General features: G+C 58.4%; 1 protein-coding gene across 2 annotated transcripts; it reads right to left on the minus strand.

The window, feature by feature from the left end:
* Window positions 1-3: 3 nt before the first annotated feature.
* On the minus strand, window positions 4-19150 carry ARSG (arylsulfatase G). Of its 2 annotated transcripts, none has more exons than XM_050319270.1 (12): window positions 19130-19150; window positions 16854-17590; window positions 16359-16546; window positions 15465-15512; window positions 15274-15385; window positions 14831-14968; window positions 12612-12805; window positions 11949-12029; window positions 8726-8834; window positions 4829-4949; window positions 1634-1724; window positions 4-1379 (listed from the first exon to the last, which is right to left on the minus strand). In XM_050319270.1, the coding sequence occupies exons 2-12, from the start codon at window positions 17048-17050 to the stop codon at window positions 1051-1053; spliced, it is 1608 nt and encodes a 535-aa protein (XP_050175227.1). In that variant the 5' UTR covers window positions 17051-17590; window positions 19130-19150; the 3' UTR covers window positions 4-1050. The 2 variants fall into 2 exon arrangements, with proteins under 2 accessions (XP_050175227.1, XP_050175226.1); XM_050319269.1 differs by having other exon boundaries at window positions 14831-14971.

Genomic DNA, 19150 nt, shown 5'->3' on the forward strand with positions numbered 1-19150 from the left:
CTGTTCTTTGTGGGGCCCTAAAGATGTCAGTCTGGATTAAGTTTTGGGAGTGGGAGAGTGGGTTTGGGAGCTGGGGGGGGGAGGACAGCTGCTCCCACAGGACCTGACCCACCTGGCCAAGTCCACACAAGTTCACTTAAGCTCAGCCAAAAAAAGATCTGGGTGTGTAAATCAGAATCCAAAATTGTTTCAGAAAACCCTCGCTCGGCTGCTGAGAAATCCCAGTGGTTTCATAAGTTGCAGTTGCACCTTCATTTCTGCCTTTGCATCTCCCCAGGCCTTTGCACCTGCCCAGAAATGGCCCCATAAGAGCTGTTTCATCCCACCCGTGCCCCTGGCACCACCTCTTCCCCCACACCTTCCCAGAAAAAGCCCTTCCCAAACACTGGAGCTCGGGTGTGTCACAGCAGAGTCCCTGAGCTCTGCTGGGCAGGACAAGCTGAGCATCCTGCCCACACGGAGAGCAGCTCTGAGGGACAGCCCAGGACCCCTTTCCTTCCACAGACAGTTGGGTCTAACCATGGCCCCACTAACAAACCTCCCCAGGCAGCTGCTGGGGCAGGTGCTCCATTTCCCAGAGCGCTCACCTCGTGCCAGCCGGGAATTTTCCCTCTGCAGCCACAGACTTCCAGGTTCTCAGCACCAGAAGGGATGTTTGCTCAGAGGCCCCGTCCTGCCCTGCCCTGTGCCCCCACCAGCCGCTCCTGTAACTCCCATTTTGGAGGGAAAGCCAAGCAAATTTCCCAGAGGAATTCTCTCCCAAAAAGCCAGCTCTCACAGAAGGCAGTTTTAATCCAAGAGCTGGCTCTCTCCCAGCTGAAGAGCCCTACAGAAAGCCTTCCACATGCCCAGGGCCAGCAGGTGCTGCAGCGCCCTGCTCTGCAGCGAAGGGGACCCTCTGTGTGCTGCCCCAGAGCCACAACCAACTCACCTCCCTGCTTCCTGCACGGAGCAGAGGTGACCCAGCCTCCACCCACGGCCAGCCTGGAGCCAGCACATCCCATTCACAGACACCAGACTGGCAAAGGAGCAGCCTGAGCAATTATTTGCTTAGAGACAAAGCCGTGTTGCTCTTCCCTCCGTGTGAAAACCCAGCGTGGCCGCGGGAGCCCCGCGGCACCGGCAGGCCACGTGCTGCGCGTTGCAGCAGGGAATCACGGCCTGATCCCTGGAATAATCTGCAACCGACACGTTGTCTGCTGCAATGTCCTCCAGGGCCCGGGCATAAGCCCTGCTGATCACGGGCAGCACGGCCTGGTACTCTCTGGATGCCACGTCCAAAGGCTCCTGCTCCTGGACGTCGCGATCCAGGTTGAAAACGAGGGGTGGTTGGTGATGCTCAGCCGGCCCAGTGCTCCCATCGCAAGCCATCGCCCCTCCTAGGGAGGAAGTGAGGGAAAAACCCTGGAGTTATGGGCTGCCCAGGGATCACCTCTGTACTCCTCACGGCCCAGGCCCACCCTGTCCCAGCTCTTAGCCCAAGAACGTTTCTGGGGCCAACAATGCCAGGCTGCAGAGCTGGGCTGGCTCTTGCTTGAATTAACCTGGGCTGGTTTCCACCTGTATCTGCAGGGATCCAAGAATTCCAGAAGCGTCCTCCCAGACTTTACAGTCTCTAGCAGGGACACAATACCTGTGGTGTAAAAGGCCTTGTACTGAGCCAGCCTCAGCGCCTCGATCTCGCCGACCTTCCCAGCTGCCCCACTGTTGGGGTGGAGCAGAACCTGAAGGAAGGACAGAAAAGTGCCTGTCAGCCCATGGCAGGGAAAACCTGCTCCACCTGTGCATCTATTTGCAGCCACCACTCACCCCCTGGACTGAGCAACCAACAGAGTTTTGATTGCTGAAGGGTGGGATGGTGGCAGAAGGACCCAAGGAAACACCAACATCTCCCTTTGCCTTCCTGGTTCTTCAGGATCCTCTGAATTTACCTCCCCAGATCAATTCTATGTCAAGAAGGTGATCACAAAGGTGCAGAGGCCTTCAGCAGAGCAGGACAGAATATCCTAGAATCTTACAGTTTGGGTTGGAAGGGACCTCATCTAGTTCCAACCTCCTGCCATGGGCAGGGACATCTTCCACTATCCCAGGGTGCTCCAAGCCCTGTCCAACCTGGCCTTGGACATTTCTAGAGATGGGGCAGCCACAGCTTCCCTGGGCAACCTGTGCCAGAGCCCCCCCCACCCTCACAGGGAAAAATTTCTTCCTAACATCTAACCCAAATCCCCCCTCTTTTCATGTAAAACCATTCCCCCTTGTCCTACCACTGAATGCCTGTGCAACATTTGGGAGCCGGGATGGTCCCAGGCGCTCTGTCACCCACCCCCTGGGTGCTCCAAGGGAGCCAAATCCCTGCCTGGAGCCAGGAGCCAGCCCCGAGCTGAGGGTGAGCTCATGCAGAGGCCACACGGGAAGGTGAGGTGCTGGAACATCATCCCGTGTCTGTCTCCACCGCTGACTCACCCCGCTGTGCGAGGGCTCCCTTCCCTGACAACAGCACAGGGAACGGGCTGAGAAGGAAGGGAAGGAGGGAAGGGTGGGTCAAATCTCTCCCCCTTGGTATTGAGGACACTTGATCCACACAGGACAGCTGCTCTGGCACACGGGAGAGAGGAGACAAGTGAGCTGGCCCGTCCAGCAGCTCCTCTGCTCAGATCAGATCTGCCGCGGAGCCAGCGGCTTCACTGAGGGATGAGTCACTTGAGGTTTCCTCCCTGGGATTCGAGTTTAAAAGTGATTCAAGAAATTTCCACTGTGCTAAAAAGATTAGAAACATCTGCTGGAGTTGTAGGCAGCTGTGGTGCCAAGTTTAGTAACAGCACTCACAGCTGATGAGCGTGGCAGTGCCTGAGCAGGTGCCCGGCACAGAGCACCCAGATGTCCATCCCACACTGCCCAGCACGGAGCATTCCAGCCCCCCTGGGCACCCAGAGATGTCCATCCTGTGCTGCCTGGTCTGGATGTGGCCACTGTCTTCAGGGCCCAGTTGGTACCTCATCCAAAAAACGCCAGGATTCAAGGTAGGGGGTGATTTCCAAATGCTCTCAGTTTCCTTTATCACCTTTTGGAATTTGGTTTAATATTTATGTTTTAGGGGAAAGAAATAGAAGGGTGTAAAGTGGAAGAGGTGGTGCAGTGTGAGCTGCTGCAAGGAGGAACCTCTGCAGCAGAGTCCCCTTCTGCTGACGCTCCTCGGTCAGGATAAAACAGCTCCAAAGCAGGAATCAGCAAATATTCAAGGCCCCATGAAGCCAAAAATGGGAACTGAACCAATTAATCTGCCTCCAGCTTTAAAGCTTTGCCTACACCTTTAGCAGCACAGCTGGGATACTGCCAGCCTCGTGTAAGGGCACTCAAACCTCCCTTCCTACCAACAACCACGTTCCTAAACCTCTTAAAACCCCTCACTAAGGAAATCTGTTATAATTTACTGCATAATTAAGGAGCTTGTTTCGATTGAGCCCTTTCAAGAAACATTCCCAGGTCTGGAACTCTTCCATTAAGCTGTGACTTTGTTATTTCAATAAATAAAAAACTGGAAAGGGAGGGGAGTGAAAAGCCTTTTCTCCCCAGGCAACCCATTGCCTGAATTCGGTGCAGTTGTGCATCCCTCTCCCATTCAGCCCTGACACCGAGCAAACCACTGCTCCCAGCACACCACTGCTGCCTGCAAACCATCCTTCCCACTAAACCATCACTCTCCACACACCACTGCTCCCAGCAAACCATCACTCCCAATAAACCATTGCTCTCAGCATGCCATTGCTCCCAGCAAACTATTGCTCCCAGTAAACCATCACCTCCAGCAAACCACCATTCCCAGCAAACCACCATTCCCAGCAAACCACCATTCCCAGCAAACCACCAGTCCCCTCCTCCCAGCACTGCACGTGCAGAGGAGGGTTAATCCCAAGGAACACAGCAGAGCACGCTGGCCACATCCCATCCGCTTCCCTGCTTCATCTCCCAGTTCAGCAGAGGGTTCCATAAATACAAAGCAAATACCAAACCCCTGATGGACACAGAAAGCAAATCCAGGATCCCGCTGGGAGCTGGCTCACGGTGCTCGCAGGAGGGTGGACTTTAAAAGCAAAATCAGGATTCATCCATGGGACTGCTATTAGAGCCACTTTTTTTTTTTTTCCTTTCTTTATCTTTTGGTTCTGCAAAAATCTCATGGAACTCTGAGACAAACGTGTGGCCATCCTGCTTGTCCTGCAAACTGTGGGTTTTTGGGCTTAAAGGAGCTGGCACCAGCTGGTTGTATGGACAGAGCTCTGGGATACAGGGTGGGCTGCCCCGATGGACACGGTAACACTTTCCCCAGCCATGGAGCTGGGAGGAGGGCTTTGTTCCACCTTCATCTGGCATGATAAATAAAGGGATACAACTAGGTTTGAGCCCCTGGGATCTTCTCTTCCCCACACTGATGTACCTTTGTGATTGGGAACGAGACACACCACGCAGAGCACCACGGGCTGCCACAGGCCTGAGCATCCCCAGGATGGTGTCCCTGGGATGGTGGCACACAGGAAGGTGCCAAGCTGCATGCACAGGCATTTCTACCCATAATCCCAGATTTGTGAGTGAGACACAAAGCAGTCTTCATTAACCCAAAGCCCTTTTACCCTGATATCCCAAGCCCAGCCTGGTACAGCACCCAGCCATCTCCAGCTGCCCTCCTCCTCCTCCTCCAGGTCTGGGAGTGATGCTCCCATGGGTCCACACATCACCAGCTCTGAGCCTTTTTCCACCCACACGTACCTGTTTTAGCTCAGGGACCTGCTGTCAGGAGTGGGGTGTCACTGAGGGGGTGGCTCTGCCTTACCTTGTGCCCCTCATCTGACCGCCCAAAGAGAACTGGGGACACATCCAAGCCGTCAAAGCGCCTGTTAGGGGGCAGGGCCGCCCCAGCCAGGGCCACCAGCGTGGGGAAGATGTCCAGGGTGCTGGGGAAAGAGGTGGCTGCCATCAGTGCAAGGAACAAGAATCCTTGAAGAGTTCCCCCCCAGCCCAACCTGCACCCTGCCACCCCTCAAAAGTGCCTTGAGCGGGGGGATGGCAGCTGCTTCCCAGCACCCACCCCAGCAGCTGAAGAGGTTAAACCCGGCTTCCAGCCTGGCTCTGGCCCTGGCAAGCCCCGGCTCCACGTCTCTCCCACCCCAGCCGGCTGCTCGCCAGGCGCTGCAGGTTCAGCCAGGCTGTGCCTCCCCCCGCGGGGCCGGGGCACGGCGGGGCAGCCCCTCCTGAGCCCCCCGGACACGCGGGGGGAAGGCAGCGGGTCACCCCTCCGGAGAAAGTGCAAGCACAGGGAGTTTTCACGCCAACGACAGCACATCCCGCGGCCCCGGGGAAAATGTGGGCTTGGCTTTTGCACGGGCAGGACGGCCGGGATGGAGCGGGAGCAAATCCCACCCGACCCCGACAGCGCTCCCACCCACAGCCCCCCACGTCTGCAGGGGCCTCGGACACAACGGACCCCTCGGGGCTCCCCCGGTGTGGAGGGACACACGGTGGGGAAGGAGCAGGTGATCCACAGTCCCCCTGGCTCCTTTGGGATGCGCAGAGGGACAGCCACTGCCTCTCCACCTGCTGTCCGTGGCTCAAAGCAGAGCTTGGCCGTGGCAATTCCCCACCTTCCAGCACATCCCCGCCGCGTGGAGGTCAAGCACCACCATGGCTGGGGTGGGACAGGGGTCACCTGGCCCTGCTGCCAGCCCTTCGCAGCCTGGGCACAACCTTCTGGCTACAAAACTCCTGCCTGGAGCACGATGGCAGCTGAGTGGAGAGAAAAGAGCCCCGGGCTCAACGGCCCCCGGTTCTCCCACTCAACAAGTTTTAATTCAGCTGCTAAGAGACGGAGAGAACAAATAAGAACAAACACTGCTGCGAGGCAGCCCCGGCCGGCGCGCTCACGGAGCCAGCCCCGCGGCCAGGCGAGCCGGGAGGCGCCCAGAGAAATCCTGGCTCCCTGCAGCACCCCTGCAGCACCTCGCTGGGGTCACATCAGGTCCCCCCAGAACGGCAGCTCACCTGGGCAGCGTGCCCCTGGTCCCGTGGGTGCTCAGCACCCTCAGGATCTGGCCCCCAGCATGCGGATGCTTCCAGGGTCGGATCAAGCGGCCCCAACGCAGCAGATGGGACCTCTGGAAGTCATCACCTCATGGGGTGGGAGGACAGCATGACTGAGGACAGCGATAGCTGAAGATCCCCCCAGTCACGGGTAGATGAAACCCAAAGGAAAAGGTGTGAAAAAGTAGGATTTTGGTCAACAGTTGGCATCAAAGCCAAGGCCTCACCAGCGGGCACATCCCAGAGGCCAAGACTGGGGAAGCCGTTCTTGAGGGAAAGTGAAAGCCACACTGCCAAACCCCTGTCCTGGCCAAGAGAGGTTTAACAAATAAAGCCACCCCAGCACCCTGCTGCTGCTGCCTGAACACCGAGGGAAAAGGGCCCAGGGATCAGCAGCTCCCTGCCTGTGGCCCACAGGGCAGATGGACACCCCAACATCCCAGGCAGGATGTGCCAGGAGCACTGCCCTGCCACGGTGATGAGCACCCGGCACGCTGGGCACAGAGCTGCAGGAAGGGCTGCCCTACCTGGAGATGAAGGGGTTCAGGTAGCTGCAGGCAGCTGAACCAGCTCTGCCTGCGCTCTGCCAGCTCACCCAGCCCCTCGCTCAGCCGGGATGGTGCAATCTGCTCCTCCACCACCCTCCTGACCTACTTCTTCTTCCGTGCCCTACTTCGGGCTGGGGCAGGGAAGGGCAGAGGCACAGCGGGTGGCTCCGACAATTAAACGTAATTAAGAAAAGCCGACAAAGCAGTTTTTCTGCAGAAACCAGCGTGCAGGTGCAGGTCTGTGGTGGTGCATCAGCGTTTCCCTGCTGGCTCCAGCTTCCCCGGCCCCTGGGCACGCTCACCCTCGCTCACCTCCCTGCTCCCTGCTCCGGGGAGGACGTGGAGCCAAGAGGTCCTGCCCAGTCCCAGCAGGCTCTTTGCCCAGGTGGCAAAGGCTGTCGGTGTTTCCATGACCCCAGGGGCAGAGGAGGTTGGTGTGGATGGATAACGCCTGTCCTTGCCCAGCCCCAGCTCTTCCCAGAAATCCCACCAGGCAGAGGCCCTCTGCAGAGGGCTCCCAGCCACGCCTGCACACAGGTTTCATTCCCTGCCCAGCTTTTTGGACTTCCCCATCAACTCAGGGAATTTCAGCTTCCCTACTGCACACGCTGATCTTTGGGGATGTCCCCAAGGGTGACTCTGAGTGCAGAGAGAAGCCACCTGTCCTGACACACTGCGAGCACCGAGAAACTCCTGCCCTCCACATCCCTCCACATCCCTCCATGTCCCTCCACTTTCCCTGTCCATGAGCTCAGGCTATGGCTGGGACCAGAGTGGTGAAACCCCCAGCCTGGCTCTGTGCTGCCTCCTAAAGAGGGACTGTCCCATCCCACACAGCTGGGCATGGCCCCTTGGCCATGCCAGGCTGTGCTGTGGGGGACACTGGGTGTGCTGTGACTCCTGGGGTGCTACAGAGCCGCTTTCCAAGCAGTGCAGCACAGCCCCTGCCTCTGCTGGATTTCCAGCTGTCCAACCTGCCAGACTGGACATGGGAAATGCAGGAGATAAGGTCTACAGGGAGATAACCTGGGCTTGAGAATTCCAGTGCTTGGAGGCAGGGCTGGAAGGGAGGCTGGTGGGACAGGGGGATGGGGACAGGCCCTGACCCTGCCTGAGAGGGCAGGAGTTGGAAGCTCTGCCCCATGTCCTGTGGAGGGGAAGGGTTTGGAGGTGAATCCATGGGGTGCTACGTGCGCCCCATCCCCTCTGCCAGACACCGGTGACTCAGCTCATGGCTCAAACATTCCCCTGCCTGCAAAAATCCATCTCCCAGAGCTGCCCTCGGGCCATGTAAGGAGTGAGTGGCTCCAGCTTATCTCATGGACCTTAGAAACACCCAACACCTCCCCAGGGCCCACCAGCCAGGACCTGCTTCCAGCAGCTGGGGCGTTCTTTCCCAGTGCCCAGCAACCCCCCTGCCCCACCTCCCTGACCTCCTTTCCCAATGCCCAGCAACCTCCTGGCCCCACCACCCCGGCCCCCACCATCCTGTGCTCCAGGGATGAAAGGAGATGGGGCATCCCACCACGTTTGCTGCAAAAGGAGGGATGCAAGGAGAGGTGCAAGTCCCACATGGAAGGGTGCAGTTGCTGCCTGCAGAGGTGCAGTATTGCTGCAGTAAGGACCCCCCTCATGCCACCCTCCCTGGGGAGCCGTGGCGTGGGGGCAGCAGCTCCCGCCGGATCCCGGCCCGGCCGCATCCTGCAGGGATTGCCAGCGCCATCTCCCCGGCCAGCCTTTCCCACAACCGCACCCTCCTCCACATAAAGCCATTCACAAACCACAAAGCCTGAGCCTGCTCCTCGGTGGGGAGAGAGAACATCGTCATCTTTTAATTATCGGGAGGCCCTCGGCCACCGCGGCCAGGAGGCACACGGAGCCCGCTGGCTGCTCACGCCAACCCACCAGCCTCACAAAAAGCCCTTTCAGGCTCCTCTTTGCTGAAGCATTAAGTCTTGGGAGAGGACAAAAGTACAGTCTGGCACGAGGCACGGAATAACTAGTGCAGGCAGCTGCTGCTGCCAAAACCCAGGTGGTGACCTGGGGATGGTGGGTCCTCCCAGAGGGGGGTGGAGGGGCTGCCCCGCTCCCCGACGGGCTCTTACCTGAGCAGAGCACGGCTCGTCCGCCCGGCAGGGACGTGGCCAGGCCAGTACACCACGGCTGGCACACGGTGCCCTCCTTCCCAGGTCGTTTGCTTCGCTGAGCTCCCGCCTGCAAGAGAACAGGGCAGCGCTCAGCACCCTGCTGAGATGGGAAACCTCCTGACCCCGGAGTTTCCCTGACAAAGGAACCCTTCAGAGAGGCAGAAATGGCATAAATTGCCCCAAAAGGAGGGTGGATTTTGCTGGAGAGGATCTGGGTCAGGGAAGGGAGAAGAGTTACAGGAGTTTTTCAAAGAAATAGGGAAAGGGAAACAAAAAGGAAAAAAAGGGGCTCAGTTTGGCACTGCTTTGTGTTTCTCCAGCGAGTGATGAGAAATGCAGCTGCTGCCGGAGCCGTCGCATTTCCACCCACTTTTGATGTCAGGTGAGAAAATGGAGCAGGCAGGAAATGTAGGAATTTGTTCCAGGGACTGCTGCCCTCAGCGAGGTACAGCACTGACAACCCCCTCCACACCTCCTCCTGCTGGAAATCTGCCTCATTAAAAACACCATCCTGCTAATAACCCTCCTGTCAGCTAATGAACCTGATCCATCGTTTCCCTGACAGCACCCAAAGCACCCCTGCTCTGTCCTTGGCTTTGAGATGCTCTGTGTGGCACGGGGAAGCTGCCCAGTCCCCTCCTCCATCTGGAGTGCTGAGCACAGGGATGCGGGTGCTGAGCATCCAAACGGGTGGAAGTGTGTTGGAAAGCCTCTGCCTTGGCCGTAGCCCAAAGGGCCTCAGGCAGCTGAGGTGGGGGGTGGGAGGGGGTGGGAAGGGGCTGGGAATGGGGCAAACAGAAAATCCCAACGCGATTCACCGAGCAAACTTCCCAGGAGCAGCCTTTGTCCTGCGCCTTTCAGCGTGCACATGGCAACGGCGCTCGCCCTAAGCCATTTCCTCCGGGCACAGCCAAGAGAGGCACGGCCACCCCGCACTCCTCTGAGCCCCTGTGCCGGTCCCCAGCCCAGCCCAGCCTCTCCAGGAGTCACTCCCTGATCCTTCAGGCTGATCCACGCTCCCAAGCAATGCTGATGTACCCACAGGGACACACAGGGCACGGACGCTGCGGTGCCACAAGGGTTAGTCCTGGTTTCTGACCCTGCTGCCCATCCTCCTGGCACATCCTCAACCTCTCCCATTCCCCACCTAAACTTTCGGTGTTTCCCCCCCAAGAGAACATCTCCCTGGGGTCTCCACAGCGGGACACAGTCAGCATTGGGATCTCCTGTGGTTACTGGAAACATAGCAGTGCTTCTAACACATGTCATGTATGGCTAAAGTGAGGTGCATCCCCTGCCCTTCAGACACCCCAGGAAACCACAGCAATTACAGCAATTAATATCAATCCCCATCTCTGCACATATATTAAATAACTCCTGGATGCATTTCCACAGCTTTTCCATGCATGGTCAAGGGTCTCTGGCAAGACAGCAGAGTGGGGGAATTCCCTACCACCACTCCACCCTCTGGCTGGTCAGGACATTGGAGCAACCCATGAATAACCTCACATTAACACTTTTGGGCAGTAAATGGGGCTGAAACACCCAAACCCAACCAGGGAATTTTCTCCATCCAACCAGGGATGATGCAGCCCTGTTGCTGTGGGGACTTTCCAGGTTTTCCAGGAAAGCTGAACTGTGCATTCCCGTGGCAGGATGAAAACCTTGGTCCCGCCACACACAGCAGGTCCTCAGCACAGGGACACCGGGTCTGGAGGCTCCCAAACCTGTCTCAAAACGCGCCAAGCATCCCATCCCCAAAATGTGTATCCCTATCCCAGTATCCCCCCTCGCTGGGCTCTTGGTCCCAAAGTGGGAAACAAATTTTTGGGGTAGGCTGAGGGCTGTGGGAAGCTCCCCAGCCAGAGAAAGGGGTAGCACACATAAATACGCTGCTTTCTCTCAGTGAGGACCAACTCCAGTTACCACCTGAAATCAACACCCCTGGAATTTGGGTTGGAGCCTAAAAGGAAACACCAAGCCACACGACAGCAGCCTGTCCTCCCCTGCCCTCCCACTCCTCAGGGGCTTTCCTGTGCTGGGGGATGATTCCCTCAGGAGGGGATGGCCGAGCATCCCACCCCCCCCAGCACCCAGGGGCGGGTGTCTGCGGTGCCAGCCCCGCCAGCAGCAGCCCCGTAAGGCCGGGCTGGCTTTCAAAACATCCGTGCAACAACCAGCCGAGGGATTTCCGAAGTCATCCTTCCAGCCGGTGTTTACAGCCAGCTCGGAGTGCCCTGCCAGCCCGACCTCCTCCCCAGCCTCAGCCACGGTCAGGATCCGGGTGTTTTCCCAGGGCTGGAAAAGGGGCCGTGTTTTCCTCGCCCTGTTCCCGAACGCCCGCGCCGCCTGTACCATCTGCTCCAGCTTGTGACTGGGGGTTGCTCAAGAGCAACCCGGGGCCGTCAGCAGGGTTTGTTTACTAGAAAATTAAGGTTACAAATTTCGTTCCCGGGGCCAGCCAGCCAGCCAGCCAGCCAGCCCAGGGAGGAAGGGCCCTGGGAATGGGAATGGGAATGGGAACGGCGAGCCAGCCCGCCGGCAGCGCTTGCCCAGGGAAGTGGCCACGGTCGCAAGGCCCGGGTGTCAGGAAGCGGAGGAGGGATGAGGGATGAGGCTCTCCCGCCCCGCTGACCCCGGGCATGGGGGGGAACCGAGCCTGGCACGTTAACGCTGCGTAACACAAGCAGAAGTGGGAAACGCCTGACTCATGAATGTTTTCTGGCCGAAATAAACCCGCCGAGCAGATGGCTTGGCCGGAAAAGGAGGAAAGATGGAAAAAAAAAAAAAAAAAAAAAAAAGAAATAATAAAAACACCCCAAGAAAACGGTGGAGAGAAAGAAAAGCAAAGTCCCCGGGGCGCAGGGAGGGTGATGGACGGGATGGGGCTGGGGGCTGCAAGACCCTGCTGGAGCTGATGGCAACATCCAGTCCCCAAACCAGCACCAGCCACCTCAAGTCCTGGGGTAACAGGGACCCCAGCCCCCCACTCTCCCAGCAGCGGTTTTAGGAGAAAACTTGACTGTTTGGGGGTGTGTTCAAGCCCAGGGCAGCAGCCAGAGAAAGGTTGGGGGTGGAATGATCCCCATGTCCCCCTTGATGGGCAGTGAAGGGATTTGTGGAGCAGCCCCCCTGCACCCCTGGAGACTGGCAGACCCCCCTCCCAACTCTGCCAGGTTACCTCGCTGCCTCTGCCAGGCCCCCACGAACGGCCCCAGGCGTCCTGCCAGCTCACACTTCTGTGCCCAGGGGCCATTGTCACCTGCAAGAGAAAGAAATGTCTCCATGAGTGACACCAGGACCAGAGGGTGGGAGGGGACACCTCCACAGTGGGGTGGTGGGCAAGGACAAGTGACCCTTCCATGCCTCCTTCCCATTCCTGTGATGCCTGCCCACACAGGAGCAGCAGGATGATGAATTTTGAATTCTAACAGTTTGTTTCCAAGGGATGAGCCCTGGGTGAGGTGGGGGGTGGGGGGAGAAAAGGGGAGCGGCTGCCACCAGCTTTGGGCGCTAATGAGCGGTTCCTGTCGTCAGGAGCAAGACATCCTCATTAGGGAGGCTGCTCAGCGAGAGCGGATTTGGGCTTCTTAATGAGCGAGGATTTGTGGCTTAATTGGGCACGGCCCCACCAGTTCAGCCCCGAAAGGGGGGTGGCAGGGTGAGTGACACCCAGCGGAGTGGCCGCAGCGCCCTGGGACCCCCAACCCCGCGAGGTGACCGCTCCCCATCAGCGGAGCAGCAGCAGCATCGAGGGCAGGGGACAAACACAGGTCCTGCCCCCCGGGGTTGGGACAGTCACCAGTGTCACCCCCAGCCCTGCAGCCACTCTTTCCTGCCGTACCTGTGAACCACAGCAGCGTGTTGCCCTTCCCATGGCTGTCGGCCACCTCCTTTATCCGTCCCACCAGGGCATCCATCTCGCTCAGAGAGGCTCCGTAGATGCCACTGCCCGAGGCAGGGGCAGGCTGGGGGTCCCACAGCGGGACGTGCATGTGGGCCAGAGCCAGGTACAGGAAGAAGGGGCGTCCACTCTCGCTGCACAGGAGAGAGAGGGAGAGTGTTCAGCCTTCAGGGCGAGGCAGTGGCAGGAGGTCACTGGGGTGGTGGCACTGCCAAGCCTGGGGACACAGAACTGTGGCCCTTCCACAGCTCCTGGGGGAAAAACACCCTATGTCCATCAGCTGGCTGCAAACCCTTGCAGAGGGGGATGCTTGGCCTCTGCTCCTGCTTAAACCTCTCCCCGTGGTCCTCTCACATTGTCAGTTGTCCTCCTGTTTGGGACAGACTCGCCCCTTCCTCCATCTCCAGTGGCCAAACACCCTGTGCTGGTGCATCCCAGGCACCCACCTGCTCCCCTCCCCTCTTTCAGGGGCCCATTTTGGCCCTTTGTTCCCCTTTCCAGCAAGTGCCTGGATCTGACAGTGACGTGGGCAGAGGGTGAGCCACAGCAGGACACCCACACCGACCCCAGGCACGGCCTTGGCACTGCCGAGCAGCCCCGGACAGGGAGCGCGGCACGTTCACCCGCCGTGCGCTGCCCCACCGCCTGCTCACTCCTAAATCATCAGAGGACATGTCCTGTTTGCTTGTTTACAGCTATATTTATCTCCTCCTACGAGTCCTGCTCTTCCTCAGGGACCTCTGAGGGGAAGGGTGGGATGTCCAGCAGCGGGGAGGGGCCGGATCCCAGGGACGTGTCCCAGCCCGCACACGCGCCCGGCTCCAGCCACCCCATCACTGCCTCCAGAAAGTTTTCAGGGCCCCTCTGACGTGTGTTTCGGCACTTCCTTCCTTTACCCGTCACACCTGGGATGGAAAATGAGTAAAACCCATCCCACCTGGAGCTGCCCCATCCTCCCCCATGGCACTGGAGCCCTGCAAAGGGCTGTGCCCCAGCCCCTTGCAAATCACTGCTGCAAAAGCCGTGTGAGACCTTTTCCCACGGGATGCCAGAGACCCTGGAGCAGGGAAAGCTGCTTCCCCAGCTTGCATCCCACCACTCCAGCATCCAGGTGGACTCATGGCTGCGGTGTTCAGCTGAACATCCCGCTGGCTTATCACAAGGACACCTCAGAATTGTCCCAGATGGAGCAAACGTTTAATCGATAACTGAAGACAGGAGTCCCTGACTTTTGCTCCCACGCTCACTGTGCTCGAGCAGTGCCACGGCTCACTGTCACAAATTACTCAACCTTGCCATGACTGGTTAAAAAAAACACCGAGATGGCAAATCCGGTGTTCTTTTGTTGCCCTGTAATGAATGAGTCAGGCAGGGGAAAACTGGAATAAGCCATCAAAGGGAAGGAGAGAAAAGGCAGGCACCTGCTTAATCCTGTTCTCTGTGAACGCAGATAACCCCAAAACACTTCTGGGAGTTTAAAGGTTTTTCCTATTAACCCGAGGCTCACACACTTGGTTTCACAGCCAAACAGCATCCTGGCAGCCCGGGGGGCTTGGACAGGAGGGGGGATTGCTGCTGCCCTACAGCCCAGATCCTGGGTACCCTCAGCATCCTGACCACATGTCAAAGCCATGTCACGGACAATGCTTGGTACCCAAAGCAATAACTATAGATATTGTGCAACAAAACAGCACCCAGGTTTATAAGGAGCCATTTCACACAGGCTGCTCCCTGCCCAGCCTTTTGTTCACACAAACCTAACCCCCTGTGGCCCTTCCCTGGGTCTGTGCTATCCCTGGATGCAGACATGGGACGGGCTGGGACTCGGCTGCCCGGCAGCACTTCCTCTCCTCACACTGCAGGGAGGCATTTTGCAAAGTCACAGCTCGTAATCCGCCAATAATGGGGATTAAAATTACACAACCCATCCCCAGGGCTCAGGGCCACCATTTGGAGGAGCCACTTTGCTCCTGAGGGATGAGCACACCCGTGTCCTGTGCCCCACCTCCAGCGGGAAGCCAAGCCACGGAGACCCCAGATCTGCCCCCCAGGAACTGCGGGGCAACAACACCCATCTCCCCCAGCACTGCAGAGGACTCCTGCAGTGGCCCATGTGCTCCCCCAGCAAAGGGCACAGGGGACAGCAGGTGTCCCCTCACCTCGCCCGCCGCATGAACCGCGCCGCCTCCTCCGCGTAGCGCCCGGCCAGGCTGCCCAGGGCGACGGGCTGCTGGACGATGGTGACGTTCTCCAAGAGAGGAAGAGCGACCTCAGTGTAACAGTCCTTCCTCGCCACCCTGCTGGGAAGAGTCCTCAAACACTTGTAAATGTGGTGGGGATCGGTGTGGGAGCAGGCACGGAGCCTGGCGGCTTTCCTGGCCTTCAGAGAGCCAAGGAGGGGGGAAGAAAGGGGGCGATGCAAAGTCTGTGGGGCTGACCCACCTCCCCAACCCACACCCTGCTCTGGGGTGCACAGGGGTGAAACCGGGTACACGGATTATAAGGGAGGTGACCACGGCAAAGGGCAGTTCTCAGGGCTGGGGACACTGATGCCAACACCCACCTCCCCTGTGCCAGCCCCCGAATCCCTCCCGCCCCGTACCTGTGAGCCGCGCCGTGCCGCGGGCAGGGCGGGCAGGGCGGCACGTTGTACCCAGGGGTGTCCGTGCAGCCCATGTCGTGGCTGTAGGGGATCCCAAAGTAGTAGTCAAAGCCTGAGATGCAAGACAGGGTGTCAGCAGGGTCAAGGTGACCGCAGGGCCCTCAGCTCGTCCCCGCTGGCACAGCCCTTACCGCGGGAGTTGGGGTGATGGCGGCCGTGGTGTCCCAGGTGCCACTTGCCTGCGTGGAAGCCACAGAACATCATTTCAGAGGTTACACAGCCACAGCCACCACCCATCACCCACGAGGTGCCCGCAGCGCTGGGGGCTTTAATCTTGCTACAAGAAAGGCTCCTTGTTTGTGCTGGCCGCGTTTCCAGAACGCCGTCTATTTTTGCAGAAACCCAGAAAAAATGCATAAGGTATCTCATGCCTGTGCAAAGCGAGTGTTTCCAGCCTTAAAAGGCTCTTTCATGTGTTTGTGTTCTGAGCAGATGGCTTTCTAACCCCTCCCAAGCAGCCAGCTTCACCCTCTGACCTCCGGCACGTGCTTGCTCCCACCGAATGCACTGATCCAAGAGGGAGAACTCCAAAAACTGTGGGGCAATGGTGAAACCGAGGGATTTTCTGTCAGCACGACCTGTGCACCAGCAGGAGCTGCAGGTGCAAAGGGCTTGTGCTGGCTGGTGGGACCCCACGGTGACAGAAAGGTGCCCAAAGTCACAGGGCCAGCAGCACCGACCGTGGCGTGGGATGCAGGATGGCAGAGCTGCCGAGCACAGTCGTGTTTGCTCAGGAAAACCCAGCACATTCCTTGTGAGGTGAAGCAATTAGAGCTCAAATTGGAGAAGTCTGGATTTTCAGGCAGCGTCATATGTTTGAAAAGGAAGATTTTAATCTTGGGATTACATAATCCAAGGGAGATGTGTGAAATCTCTCACACGTGATCCTTTGGACTCTCCTTTCACTGCCAGCCTTCCACTTAAGTACCCGCAGCCACCTCCCCTGCAAGGGACGGACACGGGTGTCTGTGCCACCCCTTGTCACCTCCCTGCCCTGGCTGCCCCCTTGGCATTTTGGGCATTACCTATAGCCCCTGTGCTGTACCCAGCCTCCTGCAGGACCTCAGCCAGGGTGGTCTCGTTCAGGGGGAGGCCGCCGACCGACGTGATGGCGAAGTTGTGGGTGACCCCGTTGCGCAGCCCGAGGCGCCCCGTGAGCAGCGAGGCGCGGGACGGGGAGCAAGTGGATGCGGCTGAGTGAAAATCCACGAACCTGGAACGTTAAAGGACCCTTTGCTCACAAGCCCCTGCAGGCTCCAACGCTGCCCCATCCCTCCCTGCTCCTTTGCATGCATCCCCTTCTGCCCCAGGGGATGAGGGCTGGGGGCGGGGGATGAAGCTCGCAGGTCTCACCAGGGATGGATGGACCTGCACCCCAAGGTGCTCTGGCAGCCCTCCCCATGCACCCAAACCCACTCCATTAAATCCCTGACAGTCCCGTGGCAGTGAATTCCCCATTGCTGCAGGACAGATGGTGACAGGGATGCTCGGAGAGGGCAGGGAAGGAGGACAGACATTACCTTGTCCCTTCGGCAGCCAACTGATCCAAGTGTGGGGTCTCCTTGGTCTCTGCCCAGTTAGCCCCGAGGTCCCCCCAGCCCACATCATCTGCCAGGATGACGATGAAGTTGGGCTGCCCATGCCCCCCACAGGGAGCCCAGAGTCCCACCAGCGTCATGGTGAGCACCAGTACTGCCCGTGGGGACGGGGTCCTCATGGTGCCACACGTCCCCTCCCACCCACACTGCGGCACACTCCCCAGACTCCCTCCCCTGTGTCCCTGTGGATCCAGCTGAGCTCTCCACAGGCCCTTGCAGCAATGCCAATGTCCCCTCCTCAGCTGGTCCCGTGGGGCCGGGGGTCTGGGTTTGCTCCCTTGGCTGCCGACCGAGCTGCGACACCTCCTCCGTCTTTCACACCCAAGCACAGCTGATATTCCCGAAATCGGCGCCAGCAAAGGTGTTATTCTTGGAAGTCAAAAACACCCTTTGAAGTCACTGTCACCCTATTTATATCTTTCCTTCCTTCCTGGTAAATATCTAATTAGACACCAAACCAGAGCGGTATTTTCCCCTCCAGGAGCGGCTCGATCTGCGGCGGCGGCTCCTCTCCCCTCACCACAGCCCAGGGGGGATGTTTGTGTCCACCAAACGGCTCCTTCCCTGCACACTGAGCCCCTCAGCCTGGCCTTCAGGTGGAGAAACAACTGCTGGGGCTGTGTCAGTCCATCCTTCTCCTCACACGGTTACAGCATTCCCTGCAAGAGACACAAGCCACAGTCAGGACACGCCGAGTGCTCCTGCACCCCGGCCCGGGGCAGGACGCCTTCTCCACACGCCGAGGCTTTGCCTTTGAAGTTGTATTTTTTTGCTGCCTGGTTCAGGATGGCTCAGCTGAAAAGGGCTGTGAATAACGAGGGCCCCTTTCCCACATCCATCGCTGGGGCTGGGATGGTTTCCCGTGCTCCGCCGTCCCCGGGAGCAGCGCTGCTCCCTCCCGCCCTGCCGAGGGCTGTCCCCTGAGCACTGCAGGGTGCACAGCACCACAGAGGGGGGACATGCAGGGCACTGCCTTCATTTGTGACAACTGACAAGTGTCTAGAGCTCATTTTACAAATTTAGTTCTACTCCTGCTGCCCCACTGCCTTCAGTGCACCCGAGCAGGCAGTGCAGCCCAGCTGCCAGAGGGAGCCACTCCTGAAGGCAGGAATCCAGACAAACCCAGAGGCAACAAACCCCAGGGACACCCAGGCTTACAGGATTAAGCACATCTGGCTGTTTAGGGCAGGATTTGGCCTCCAGTGGTGGAGAGGTTCGAGGATAAACCCCCCAAAGACCGATGGCAGAGGTGGAGCTGTGGAACACCACCCCCTGAGCACAAAGTTATGGCCAAAGGGAGATGAAGTTGCAGAGATTTGCCAAAACCCCACTGAGTCCTGTGCCAGGAGCTCTGCACCAACCCATGGGAATGGTGTGGGGACCTGTGCCTGGGTTGGGGACAACCAGGACCCAGCTAGGGCCAACACTGCAGCAGCTGTCCCCAGTTGGCACCAGCAACCTTAGGAAAAGAACATGCCATGAAGGATGCAGCTCCCATGGGATGGTCAACACAGCCAAGCAGGACAACATCCATTAAGACAAACCATAAGGGTGAGTAGAGAAGGCAATACTGGGAAACAAAACAGGAGAAGGCAACAAGAGGAGGCAGGAGAGGGAATAGGATGAGCCTCATCCATAGGGTGGGTTTGTAGCTTGCAAAGCAAATCATTCCCAGGTTTTGCTGTTCACATCTTTAAAAGCTTTGGGCTGTCTCTCGGATCAGCAGCTCCAGGGTTGTCAGTGTAGCACTGAAGTGATCAGGGATGTGACTCCATTCATAATTCATAGCTCACAGTGTTAATTTATGAAGCCTGGAGGCTCTCGGTACATCAGCTAATGGGGGTGGGATGAGGTGGGTTGGGGGGCTGAGCCACGGGAGAGGCTGCCCAGCCCTGCCACAACAAAGCCCATGAGCCCAGCTCCTGTTCTGCACCCTCCTGCAAGCCCACAGCTTGTCCCTCATGCTCCAAGAACCAGGATTAGGTATCTGGACATGTTATCCCTGGGATCAGCCCTGGTGCCTGTTCACTGCCACACCAGGACCTGCATCATCTCTGCCCCCCTCCAGCTTCACTACAGCCAGACCCTCTCAAGGTCGAAGGACCAACTTTTAGCTATTTTTGCAAAAAAAATAATGACTCAGAAGAGATTCCCCCAGGCCGACTACGGGCGTGAGCGCGGCTGTGGCGGCGCCTCACCTCATGCCAAGCAGGAAACAC

The sequence above is a fragment of the Myiozetetes cayanensis genome, unplaced genomic scaffold, assembly GCF_022539395.1.
Source record: "Myiozetetes cayanensis isolate MyiCay16 unplaced genomic scaffold, myiCay2020 scf22, whole genome shotgun sequence".
Taxonomy (NCBI): Eukaryota; Metazoa; Chordata; class Aves; order Passeriformes; family Tyrannidae; genus Myiozetetes; species Myiozetetes cayanensis.

What these genes read in the sequence shown, in the direction of transcription:
- ARSG (XM_050319269.1), bottom strand. Translation starts at nt 17,050, where the DNA reads ATGAGGACCCCGTCCCCACGGGCAGTACTGGTGCTCACCATGACGCTG. An exon ending in CACGCTGCTGTGGTTCACAG is followed by an intron (nt 12,030 to 12,611) that starts GTACGGCAGGAA and finishes TTTCTCTTGCAG; the next exon opens with GTGACAATGGCCCCTGGGCA. An exon ending in GGTCAGATGAGGGGCACAAG is followed by an intron (nt 1,725 to 4,828) that starts GTAAGGCAGAGC and finishes TCCTTCCTTCAG; the next exon opens with GTTCTGCTCCACCCCAACAG.